General features: G+C 43.1%; 1 protein-coding gene across 2 annotated transcripts in view; it reads right to left on the reverse strand.

The window, feature by feature from the left end:
- The window catches only part of VPS53 (VPS53, GARP complex subunit), a 136,718-nt gene extending 126,087 nt beyond the window's left edge, over positions 1-10,631 (reverse strand). The window contains exons 1-3 of one of the 2 annotated variants that reach the window (XM_018564118.1): positions 10,474-10,631; positions 6,538-6,618; positions 2,303-2,352 (exon numbers count right to left, since the gene is read on the reverse strand). In XM_018564118.1, coding sequence (XP_018419620.1) covers positions 2,303-2,352; positions 6,538-6,618; positions 10,474-10,557 — 215 coding nt within the window. In that variant the 5' untranslated portion in view covers positions 10,558-10,631. The remainder of the gene's footprint in view (positions 1-2,302; positions 2,353-6,537; positions 6,619-10,473) is intronic. The other variant, XM_018564117.1, reaches the window with a different exon arrangement.
- Between the last annotated feature and the right edge of the window lie 3,239 nt (positions 10,632-13,870).

Consider the following 13,870-nt stretch of genomic DNA (forward strand, 5'->3'; position numbering starts at 1 on the left):
TATATATATATATATATATATATCTCACACACACCTAATCAGCAGAAAAGTATCTAGTTTGTCAGTGGTATTTGTAATCTCTTCTTCTAAATGTATGTTGATTACAAGAAAAACGTTTTCAAGATCATTGCTCAGGAGGCCAGGTTGACTGAATACATGCAAGAGGTCTTCATGACATCCACAGCAAATGTTAGGCACACAAGTCCTTCTTTGTAATGTGTACAGCCACCAACAAGGTGAACATCTAGTAATGCACACCCATAAAATGTATGCAAGGGCAAAATAAAATAAATGAACAAATAAATAGGCAGTACATCTCTGCAATACATGGACATATTTGATCCATTTAAAGACCCTGCAAGTATAGAAAAATACCTGTTGATCTGGCAGAAATGCATGCAAGAAAAAAAAGTCCTCTTGTTGGCTGACAACACACAGCATTTTTGTAGACTCAGTGGTGTCAGCCCTACCAATCTTTCACTAAACTACTCAATGCACCTACTCTCTCGTCAACAAAACATTAAGGCTAACTTGACTGTAGTCCCAGGATAAGGACTGGGAGGGCTAATCACTCTCCTTAACAACACAGGAAGCAAGGACAGTGCAAGGTATATTTAGCAAAAGCCAAATGGAGCAAAGAAGAGAAGTTCATTGTTAGGGTTTACTTAGCCAGATAAAAACCACAGCTATTTATGGGCACTGTACCTTGAATATATAAGACTAAATCAAAGTAAAGAATGACAATAAAAGGAACCTGCAATCATAAAAATAAGGAAGGTGCCACTGAAGACTTGTGTTTAGAGGTGCAGGCTTCAGGGCTGTCATCCAGGTATCCAGGTCCTAACATTATTACCTGGTTAATGACTGACCTGAAATAAGCACACAGGATGGAGTTCTCCATTTTAGGACTTCACTGACTGCATGCTTGTGTCAAGTCAATAAAAAACTAGCTAGGAAAGGCAGGATTAGGATGACATCCCTGGCACCTACATCATATTTCCATCTTCATTAGGTTCACTTTGAAAAGCTCTACTGTTTCATGTTTGTGTGCATGCAGAAAGGACCAAAGGACAGGCCGCCCTCCATCTTCAGTAACCATCAATGTAGAGAGGTGCTCTTGCCATTTACGTAGACATTTTATATCCATAGTAACTGTAAGTGTTACAATAGTTTATATTAGCAGGCCAATCATTTAGTGTAGATCAAGTAAACTGAATGAAAATGGTTGTTCATTTTGGTATATCCCTGGCTGCTTAGAAAGCATTATGCACAGAAAAGATTTAGCACAGGTAGCAGGCCAATTGTCAGCCCAAACAACAAAGCAAGGCAACATACAAGGTACAAAATAATTTGCATTTACTATTCTATGACATGGATGCTGTTAAATTAGAAACACTTAAAGGAGTTGTAAAGTCCCAGCATATAAAATCCCATTATAAGTTGTTCCAGTTGACTTTGCATCCCTTTCCATGCTGCTTGATGTGATGTAATCTCAATTTCTCAAGACTACATAGCCCATCATGCATTACTTCCAGGAAGCAATGATAATGTTACATTTGGGAAGTTCGGATGTGGAGTTGTAGTTCAGAAGGCAGGCTTAGTTAGAGAGGTGACACAAGAAAGTGCATATTCACAGGGCTAAGTGAAATTGTGTCAGTGTACTGAGGAAGTACATCCTATGGGCATCTACAGCAAGTAAGTTTACAAACTTCTATATGGATATGGTTATTAGGAGTGGGATAGAACGTATAGAAATTCAATATAGAAATACAGATTTGTTTTTAAAGTTTGACAGTAAATACCCTTTAGGCCCCGTTCACACCTGACCATTTTGTAGCGCGTCCTACGCTCGACGAACGCGCTACAAAACGGTCAAAAAAATAAATAGCATTGTAGTCAATGCCCTCGTTCCTACCTAGGCGTATTTCCGCCCGTCCCTAACGCCCTACAAAACGGCCCACGCCTGAAAAGGTCCCGGGACTACTTTGGGCCTTTTTGTAGGGCGTTTTCCATTGGGATACAGCCAAGTAGCCTTTGGAATCGCGCGACTTTTTTACCGCGAATCGCGGTAAAAAAACCGCGTGATGGTCGCGCGACAGACGCGCATATTACAATACGCCTAGGTGTGAATGGGCCCTTAAGATAACAGTTTAAAGTTCTGCTAACTGGTAAGTATAATCTAGCAACTAATACAGTATTGCAAGCAATGTTGTACTCCAGCAGTGTTTGGGAAAAGCTGAAACTTATATGTTTTCATGAGAAGCAGAGATGTTGTGAACAAAATAAAACACACTTTACATACCTTATTTTCAAACGGATTTTGCTTACAACATCATCAATGTTTGACAAGGACTGTAAAAAAGGCAAAGGAAGCAAGGTTAAAGCTTATTTCAAATTAATGACACTGACCTGATCAACAATTTCAAATGTATGATTCCATTAACTGACCACTGCATGAATGACCTTGGAAGCCTGGCCATAGATGAACAAATGGCCCAAAAAAAAAACACAGTAGACTCTTCCCAACGTCTATGGCCAGCCTGAACAACAGATTTACATAAAGCCAAACTAAAGGCGGAGCCAATACGTGTTAAGGGCAATTAGATTAGGAAAATCATATCATTTCTTTCCCACAGCAGTGCAGTATAAAAAATATGTGCATGTTTACTTACATTTTGGATAGAGTGTAAGGCTTACTTCACAAGGGGCTATTATGTGCGGTCGGGGATTCCTGAGGCAAGAACCTACAGATTTTTGCAACAGGAATCCCAGGTTTGTCCATACAAATGTGTCCACTGGGCTCATTCAAATTAATGACCGGTTGAAGGAAGCTGCTCTGTCAGTAGTAGTCCGCATGTAGTTGTTCATGGAATAGATGACTGTCCCTGGATGCAATCTGTCTGCTCCAGGGACAATCATCTATCCCGAACTGCATGTAATGCTTGGCAGCAGTATAGAATAGTCAGATCACCATTCTACCTAGACCGAAATTACAAATCCTTTGGCAGGTAAGACTGTGTTTCAATGTAATACGTATCTTTGTGACTAAAGTACAGATTGAAAGTTTGTATCAATAGCAAATAAGTAAATCATACATGTATTTATCCAGCCTAGAAAATAAAGCTTGACTGGTTTTATCAAGGGCTCAGTAGACAACGAATGTATGCTTAGATGTTACATAAAAGGCTCCTCTTTTGATTGGAATGTATAGAAATATTCTGGTTAAATAAAAATTATGTTAAAGCACAATTCCAAAAAACTGTCAAAGAGTAAAAGTTGTTATAGCACTTTGACATAGGTTACTACACTAAGTTGCTCTAAGATCACTTTACATCAGTTTTACTAAGTTACATTAGGTCTGGCTGTCATTGTTACATATTATCATAACCTTTTTTATTAAGTTTTGTTTAGAGATGTTATTGCATCATAAGCTTTACATAGGGTTCCTAAATTCATGCACAAGGCGATAGTGAATTAATGTAAGATTATTATTATAAAACAATGGGTGAGCTGGGACGCAATGGTGTACTCCTATGGCTCAACAAAAGCAGCATAAACAATGAACTAGAGAATAAACAGTGACCCCTTGTGGAAGAAACTAGATAGTTCAAAAGTCAGCCCACAAGCCAAATGATCGAGCTTTCACAAGTACACTTTCCTTCATAATGTGCTTTCCTTATGTTTTCAAAAACCATGCAAAGGATTCTTACCTCTTCTTTAAGAAAGAATAGACAACTCACAATCGATTGTTCATAATACGCAATAAAAAAAACTATGTATTATCAACAAGCTTATTTAATAAAAAAGTGCAAGGAGCAAAGTGTTCAGTGCCATGCACAGTTCCTACAGCAGCCAGAATCAGAATCCATATTGTGCTGTTGGAACCTAAGTAAAATAAATTCGGATTTATTGTTATGTTACTGCACTTTGTAATTCCAATATACCATGCTGCAGACACATTACGTTACACTAATGGAGTAAATGCCAACAAAGGTGCACTTAGCTACCCCAAAAGGTTCCACAAAAGAAGATGCCAGTCTTGAGACACGACATGGGATGTGATGCAACAATATCACCTTATGTACTGGTCTCATATTGTAGCAGCAGTTTATGCCACACAGAGAGTGTATGGTATCCACCATGGGACTCTGTTATTTAAAAGTGAGTTGAGCACAGGAAACTGGCAGACTATACTGGATGCTGAGCTAAAAACAATGCATTACCACAAGCTTGAGTGGGAAACACTCTGAAGATCACGTTATGCACCAATAGTGGATACACCAGCATAGGGCTAGTTTAGATAATTAGTTTGACACAGTAGGGGCTTTTAGCGCCACAAAATCTCTTTAATTTTCCAGGACTACATAGTCTACGATTGTGGCTGCTTTATTCCCCTGGTAGCTTACCCATAAGCGCAGATCAACAGTTATCATACTATACGGTATGTCTGGGTGTCTTTTATTATGTATCTATAAGACAGCACCAAAGAAATGCCTTTTAGAGAGGCTGTAAAACACCAGTTTTTTTTCCACTTAACCACTTCAGCTCCCGTACCTGTATACCCTTTATGGACCAGAGAAATGTTTACATTTCCACTATGGGCCTGTTTATTTGTCAATAATGTCCTCATTACTTAAGATAACAAAGTAATATATACATTTTAATAGGGAAATATGAAGCGCTCTTTTGACAATATTGTTTTGCAAAAATTATTTTGTTATGTAACCTATTATTAGGACAAAGTAATTAACAAAATGAGAAAATGTGTTTTGATTCTAGTGTTAGTTTTAATGTAAAAGTAGTTTTACTGTAATTAAAAAGTACGCATTTTATTCTATAAATGTTCCTGTTTGAAATGACACTAAAATGATGTTTCTGGTACAAAGCATGGCAATTTGGAAGATTTTCTTGTCATGCAACACTGAAGACATGAAAAAATATTAAATGTTAAAAAATATTAAATATTTTTTTTTAAATCAGCAGAAAAAAAAATAGCTAAAAGGTAAAAATAAATTAATCTGGGCTGATTAAGGGTCAACTAAGGGTTAATAAGGTTTTATTTGGGATACATTTATTTAAACAAATTAACTTGTAAGGTTTCTCTAAGTGATGTCGTATTTACAATTTCATTCATATGCAGCTTAAAGGCAACTCTGATGTGCAACTCCTATGTGAAGGGGGCTTCTGATTTTAAGGGGGGACTCTGATGTAAAAGGGAGGAAGCCCTTTTTTTTGTGTTTGTGTGTAGGGTCCACCCTTAAAATCTATACTAGACTCCTTTCTGGCATAAGTGTTTTGTAGAGGCCATGCATTATTTTTTTTAATGTTTAGTTAAATTTTTTTATCATTTTGGTCTGGGGTGCCTTGCGATTTTTTCATTCTGGATAAATAATTTTCCAAAGGACTTTCTATTTGTAACCCCAATGTATTTTAATTTCAAGTCATGTGACTCCTCATTTTCTTTGGTGTAAAATGTTTTAGGCCTTATGGGAGTGTTTTAAAAAAAAACTGCTTTTCTCACCCCTAGTTCTGCAAACAGCAGTCTTCTTTAAATACCGCTAAATGTGAAAAGAATAATGTGAAAAGTGCTCCATCTGCTGGCTGCTTAGAAGACTGCATCATATTAGTATTCAATAGATGGAGACGACACTAAACTCAGGAGATAAACCTTTAAATGCATTCAAGTGCTATAACTATTATCTCTGAATTGGAGCCGACACTATCCTACCTTCTGGAGGGTGGCTACTTTTGTTCCCCATGGTCTCAAAATCCGCCCCCTCGCTCTTCACCGTCGGCTGACACTCATGTAAGGGTCCCAGACGGGCCCCCAAAGCCCCTTACATGAGTATCGGCCGTACCCCCCTGATGGCTGCCCTGCTTACATCACCAAGTGCAATGCAAAGCGTCGGGTTCCGTGGTGTAAAGCACGCCACCTCTGGACTCTAGAGAAGTGGAGACGTGTTCTCTGGAGTGATGAATCACGCTTCCCTGTCTGGCAATCCGATGGACGTGTCTGGGTTTGGAGGTTGCCAGGAGAACGATACTTGCCTGACTGCATTGTGCCAAGTGTAATGTTTGGCGGAGGGGTGATTAAGGTGCGGGGTTGCGTTTCAGGGGTTGGGCTTGGCCCTTTAGTTCCAGTGAAGGGAACTCTTAAGGCATCAGCATACCAAGACATTTTGGACAATTTCATGCTCACAACTTTGTGGGAACAGTTTGGGGATGGCCCCTTCCTGTTCCAACATGACTGCGCACCAGTGCACAAAGCAAGGTCCATAAAGACATGGAGGAGCGAGTTTGGGGTGGAGGAACTTGACTGGCCTGCACAGAGTCCTGACCTCAACCCGATAGAGCATCTTTGGGATGAATTGGAGTGGAGACTGCGAGCCAGGCCTTCTCGTCCAACATCAGTACCTGACCTCACAAATGCGCTTCTGGAAGAATGGTCAAACATTCCCATAGAAACCTTGTGGAATTTAGAAATGTGAAAGTTGAAATACTCAATCACTGACAAGATGGATGATCATTTCCACCTACCTGTTCAGTAGGAAATAAAGTGTTAATATATTCAACAGCATTGAAGTCTGAACGATCCAAGGGGTCCTGACTGGGGAAAACCTGGAAATGAGAAACACAAACACCATTTGAGTTTTAATTAAATGTTCTATTATTATTATATAGGACTTGTATAGTGTCAACAGTTTGCGCAATGCTTTACAATATATGGGGAGACAGTACATATACAATACCATATAAAAGGATTAGAAGGACCCTGCGCTTGTGAGAGCTTACAATCTACAGGGAGGGCAGATTACTGCAATTCCCTTTACTTCCTGGAACTCTGGCACATATGACTAGACATGTGACCATGCATATCATCTCAGGGGAGGAAAAATGCCTTTCCCTTAGATCTCGTGAGATTACAGGAGGAGATTTCCCAGCAATGCTCTGCTGATGTAATCTTTCCAGGATGCAATGCTTGAGCACATTACATCATTTGTGCCAAAGTAGACCAGGAAGTAGAAACCAAGATGTTTGCTTAATTAATGAATGTAAGATGATTTCATATCAGAATGCAGAGCTGCATGCTGATGTGATTTTTAGTCAAAAGGGGGTAAAGGGCCAGACAGTGGCTTCTTGAATGCGGCTGTGCGTTTTAAAACGTCCTTTCTACCACTCTCCCACTGTTGTGGATCTACAAATACAATAAGACACTGAAAGATTCTCACAGCCACAGGCATGACGCTTGTAGTTTCACCACAGCCTTTCCATACACAGGATGATATAATAAGCTATACATGTGAGTTTCCTACTCTATACAACAATGCTACTGAATTGTATTGAACTGCACAGCCCTTTATATAAAAGGTGATAGCGTGCCTCAAATATCCCTTGACTTGTGTACACAACAATTTACCATTCTGTGATTGGAGGAGGAGAGGGTGGGGATGTGACATCACCTATCCTCCTCCAATCACAGAACACGTTGTATGCTTTGAGAAAAATACAAGACATTTTGTGAATGGAGGATAGTGAAAAAGGGCGGGTGATGAGACCACAGAGTGATGTATAACTCAGGGGGCATCTCTCCCTCTCCTCAGTGCCCAGAATGTGGGTGTTGTGTGCGGGAGATGGCATGTTGTAAAGCAGGGATGGACAGATTACAGTCCTCTAGCTGTGGTGAAACGACAAGTTCCATGATGCATCTGTCTCCAGGAGTCATGCCTGTGGCTGCTAGAATCTTTCAATGCCTCATGGGATTTGTAGTTCCACAACAACTGGAGGGCCGGAGCTTGCCCGCCCCTACTGTAAGGTAAGATTTTTCTCCACACACAACACACACATACAGCTTATTAATGATAACTCACACACCCAGTGCAGTGTATACAGTGAAATGTCATGTTTAACCCGAGTGTGGCTTTACGATTTCTACATCCAGCCCCATACAATAACATTTGACTGGAAAATCTCCTTAAGGGCCCATTCACACCAGCAGGCAGGCAACATGCTCTTTATAACGTGTGCCCGCTACTGTGCAGTATATAGGAGTAGTGTGATGCTTCGTTACAGCAAACTGTGCTGTATTTTTTCTGGGGTTTTTTTAATTGAATTGTCAGAAAATCACTCTTCATTTAAAGACTAACTCTGGGCAGAAATAACTAACCCTTGTAGTGGGGCTACCCCCACACTGCAAGGGTTAATTGCTAATTTTTGTCTAAGGGCCAAAACAAACAAGTTATACTCACTCACGAGTACCTCAGAGCTGGCTTGTTCTTAGACCGGTCCCTGCAGCCTCTCTCCCCCTCTGCCCCAGCGATGGTATGTCCCTCGGAGTCCTCACGGTCCATACACTGTGCATGGCATGATGACTCAAAGGACCCTAAACCACAAGAGCAGAGGAGGAGAAAGGCTGCAGGGACCAGTCTAAGAACAAGCCAGCTCTGATTTTTTTTTTTTTTTAAGAGCCCGTGGACGTGCATCATAAAACAAACTTCCCCCTGTGAACAAAAAAAGTGAACCGTGATATCACAGCACACAAAAATGTGCACAAGGGTGCTGGGTCCTTCAATAAAGAAGGGACCTAGATTCCCGACCCCCCGGAGAGGAACCTGCACACTAAGCAATCTGTGGGTCAAAATTTACAAAAACACAAAAATGTGCCAATCGTGCATGAGGTGCAATAAATAAAGGAATAGTGCCAGTGCACCACGCTGACAGGCCCTAGGGGCCGGGTGCTAAAATATTGCCCCGGACTAGCCATAAGGCCTGACTAAGAGGCGATGTGCAGAAAATGCAAGGTGGTGTGTGACCAAGTGCCAGTGAGTCAAAGTGGGTCTCCCACACCCAAGTGACTTTCTGAGCACCCCTGGGACGCCACCCCCAGGGGGCACAACACCACGGGCTCTGCCGCCTCCCAACCCTCTACCAAGCTTCGCAGCCACTCCCATCAGAAGGTAGTGCTGTCCGGGGTCCATCCCTACCACCGGTGACAAGCCCAGCATCACTGGGCCAGAATCTAACCGGGAGGGACTGTACCCCATCTGACACCCACCAATTACGCCGGTAAATACTAAGCCACCATCCTAATCACCTGAGAAGGAGTGGTGTCGTTCTTCCACCGGCAACTGATAAGAACAGATTTTTTTTTTTAAGCCCTTGGACGTGCATCTCAACAAACTTCCCCCTGTGAACAAAAAAAGTGAACCGTGAAATCACAGCACACAAAAACGTGCACAAGGGTGCAAGGTCCTTCAATAAAGAAGGGACCCATTTCCCGACCCCCCGGGGCGCAAGGCTCCTGACAGGGGTTGAGATACTTTGGTCCACCAACCCGAAGGCCGATGGACCATTTCCTTTGGGGACCTGCCGAAACAGGTCCCCCATAGTACTTGGCAAGTGGGCTCTCCCGAAGAGAGACCCACCTCCTGGGTGGGAGGAGACAGAGAACCCCGTAGGAGGCACAGAATCTCCTCCCAGCTTCAGGAATAGGCCCCGAAGGAACCTGCACCTTCAGCATTCTGTGGGTAAAATTTCAATCAAAAAGTCAATCGTGCATCGTGCATAGAGTGCAATAAATAATACTAAAGTGCCAGTGCACCACGCTGACAGGCCTTAGGGGCCGGAGTGCAAAAATATTGCCCCGGACTAGCCATAAGGCCTGTCCAAGAGGCGATGTGCAGAAAATGCAAGGTGGTGTGTGACCAAGTGCACAGTGAGTCAATGTGGGGTCCCACACCCAAGTGACTCCATGCGCACCCCTGGGACGCCACCCCCAGGGGGCACAACACCACGGGCTTCTGCCGCCCCCGAACCCTCGAGCCAGACCAAGCTTCGCATCCGTTCAGTCAGAAAGCCATGTACTGAGCGGTTCCCCTCTCACAGGAAGCCGCCCCACACGCTCTTTCACTCCAGCGAGTACTAAGTAACCATCCCCCGCAAGGACGGTTCTTTTCCCCACCGAAAACTGATAAGAACAGATACTACACCTGATCTTAGCCAAAAGGCCGAGAAGCCAGCTCTGATGGTTCTTGTGAGTGAGTAGACAAAAACGGGCAATTAACCCTTGCAGTGCCGGGGTAGCCCCCCTGCAAGGGTTAGGGTTATTTCTGCCCAGAGCTCATCTTTAACTCTATGCACCACAGTGGTTGAACTCGATGGACTTGTCTCTTTCCAACCTGACTATGTAATTATGATGCGGTGCAGTAGGATCTAAAAGAGATTATACAATCAGATTGTACTATGTGATGTGAGCTGTAAATCTTTTAACATTGTGATAAGACTACCACAGCCATAGGTAACCCTCCCCTCTCGTGTTGATGGGCTTTATTAAATACCCACAATGCTCCTAGTATGTTGTAGAGATGAGATCCTAGATCATTAGAATGACAGGCCAGCACTTTGATGCTCTGACAACACTATAGTGTGGGAAGGTTGAACTCCTGGCTCCCAGCTGAGCTCAGTCTCTGCTCTCACCTGCTCTATGGCTTGCTGTACTTCTGGTGCCAGGTGGAGCACAGCTTCCAGTTCCTCCAGCACCTCCAGTTCATCTTCCTCCATCCTGCTCAGCTGCTTCTCCTGCTTAGACAGCTCGAAGCGCTTCCTGGAGCGCAGTGCACCCTGGGAGGAAGCGTCCTACCCCAGAGACGCCGGGCGCCATCTTTGATGTGGGCATGCCATTTTGGAAGTCAGGGCCTGCGAAATAATTGCGGACGTTGAAATGTAAAAGCGCCTGTTTGTAAAAGGGTGTGAGTTCATTGGAAGGAACCTTCCCGCTATCAAGTATGTCTGGTCAATGTTTAGTACGGAGGCAGAGTACCTTTATATAAATAAATGACAAGCTAGTGCCTGATAAGCTCAAGATTTGATCCAAACGCATTTGGTAGCCAAATCAATATTCACATTTCCATTCAAACTATTCATTTGATAGTTTAGCCCTAGATTTGCACTGATACGCTAAGCGTCAGCACGGCTACTGCCTATCAGCGCCATCTATTGGTTGTAAATGGAATTGGCCGACAATGTCACCTCGCTGCTACGCAGAATCACGTGACTAGTGGACGTGTAACAAATATTCGTGTATTATACGGGGCAGGCGTGCTTCACTACCGTACATACTGCAACACTGGCCGCGCTCCATGTGGAGGGTGATAAACCACTTACCCCAACAGATGGCACTGCTGAGCAGTTATGCTTCAATGCAGAACACTAGGGGCGTGTTCTAAAAAGCGCTGTTGAACCCGTACCAATCTTCATAGTAACAATACTGTGATATAGAATTTATCCATAGATACCATAACCCAGTAGAAAGTTACTTTTATGTGCAGATCCAGATTAACTACACGTTTCTCATATACTGCTTCTTAATAACCATCATTTATCTCCTTCTATAATCCATCATTAGACCATATTGAAAAAAGCAATCACTCAGGTTGCGGTCATTCCCTTCTCCTTCTCCACAAGGGAGAAGAGGAACGGTCATCAACAGCCAGCAGCATTGCCGTACAGCAGCGTTGCTAACTCACTTCGCGCTCAGAAACAACCGCTAAAGCTCCTCATCGTGATTGGTGAGTCTGACCACTTTAGAGCACATTCCAACAGTTAAGAACTATAGAAATGATCCCTGAAAGTATAGTCTTACTGTAACATTGTTAAAGCAGAAAGCCCGACACTGTCAGATCTCTTACCAAGTTATGGCGATTTTACATATACTTATTATATTAGTTTATAATTATTATCCAAAATCAAATATCCTTGAATACGTGCTCCGATGTGATCACAGACAAAGATTATTTGAATATAAATAGTAAACTTCATCACTTTGCTGCAAACGACTCTCATTTGCATATGTGAAACCTGCAAGCCAATTACATGAGAGTGTGCACACTGTTGCCACCTAGCGGCTGCAGTAGAAGGACGCAAGCTCTAATCGGGAACAGAAATACTGTATTTCTTTCGTCAGTGATGGCAAAATGACCGATGTCAACGAGGATGACCAATACAAAACGTAGACTATCGTTTTCTGTTAAAGCACAACTCAGTGCAGGACATTTGTTAACCCTTTCAGTGGGTCTACCCCTGTACTGTAAGGGGTAGCTGCTCGATTTTGCCTTGAGTAAAAAAAAATAAAGTTACACTAACCTGAGCCTGCCAGCACCTAGGCGTTTTGTCGCGAGGATTTGTCCACACTGAAACGCTAAAGACAAGAAATTCTATTTATTTTTATAGCCTCCATTTGGACCTGAGCGTAGTGTCGGGTGTAGAAAAACGCCTGTCAGTGGAAAAAGTACATGCGCTTCCTTTTTGCCAGATGAGCGCGATTTGTCCCACTAAGACCCCATTCACACCTAGCGACATACCTTTTGCAGCGGATCCGCACGGCCGGGATAGCGCGACTTTCGGGGCGACGATCCAGCGACGGTAGCGCGACCTTCCCCGTCGGGCTCCATAGAAAAAAAGCAAAATCGCGCAAAATCCGCCGAAAAAAGGGTCCGGTAGAAGCGACTTGCGACCGCGACGAGCGACGAGCGACATGGAGTTAAGACAGCTCCATTGAATAACATTGGCCGGCGACTTCTCGCGATATCGCGCGGCAAAAATGCGCGATATTGCGGCGGAAATCGCGCGACAATTCGCTATATGTGAACGGGGCCTAAGGCCTGGTTCACACCTAGGCGATTGCATTTTTGAGCTGTTTGCACAAGTTTTTTTTTCCACGATCATCATGCGGAAATCATGCGGTACCCCCTGCATAGAGGTGTCCCTGGGACCAAAACCATGCAACAGCCCCCCAAAAATAACTCCTGTACCTTTTTGCGCAGCAGACTATTTTGCCCAGCCGACGCAACGCAAAGGTGTGAACAGCCTATATTGACTTGAATGCGACTCAGTATTTTGCACGATATCGATAAATTGCGTAGGGGTGAACCAGGCCTCAATAGGATACACTTGGAAATGGCAAATATTTAGGCCTGGTTCACATCTGCGCGTTCCAAAAACGTGTAGCGATTCTTGATTTTCGCGCGCAATTGCCGTGTATTTGCATAAACGTGCACAAACGCAAAACATTTTTTTTCTTTTGGCACCCCAAATTCGTCTGGCAAATCATGCAGTTTTGTAGCATGTTTCCACGCAAAGGCGCACAAACGCAGCAGCAAAAAACGCCCCTCGTGTAGCACAAAACAGTGCAGGAGCCTTTTTGGCGCATGGATATGACCGTATTGAAATCAATGGTCTCACATAAAAAAGCGCGCGTTCCCGGGACGCGCAGGTGTGAACCAGGCTTTAGACTGGTCCCTTCAGTGTCTCTCCCCTTCCGCTGAAGCGGTCTAGAAATCCTCAAGTACAGTGTATTGGACGTGAGGACACTGAGGGATATACCATCGCTGCAGCAGAGGAGACAGGCTGGAGGGTCCGCGGATTGGAGCCCCACTACAAGGCTTGATAACATTTCTGCCCAGAGTTCTTAAAACATTTTTAAATGATTCTTATTTTCCAAATACTGCTACCATGGGCTTGCTCTCTCCATACTGTCTAGATGGCAGGACAGACTGACCATTGGATGTGTGTGGATGCTCTATTAAATAGATGTTTTTTCTTATAAAAACACTGATTGAAGCTGTTACAACTGATGGTACATATTCCAAAACCTTTATTGTGTATTTCATAGATATTGCATTTAAACACCAGTTAGATAAGCCACTTAATTCCGTTCTATATTCATCTAAATGCATTTTTCCAACTCATGTAAGAACCTTAATCTTGGCTTCTGTTCTTATCCCAGCACAGTAGGGTAGGGATAGGGAGGACCATCTCTAAAAGCCAATTAGGTTGCAATGCACATGTGTTGAAAATTGTGACAGAAGAGTGAAAA

The sequence above is a fragment of the Nanorana parkeri genome, unplaced genomic scaffold (genome assembly GCF_000935625.1).
Source record: "Nanorana parkeri isolate BGI_ZX_2015 unplaced genomic scaffold, ASM93562v1 scaffold726, whole genome shotgun sequence".
NCBI classification, from domain to species: domain Eukaryota; kingdom Metazoa; phylum Chordata; class Amphibia; order Anura; family Dicroglossidae; genus Nanorana; species Nanorana parkeri.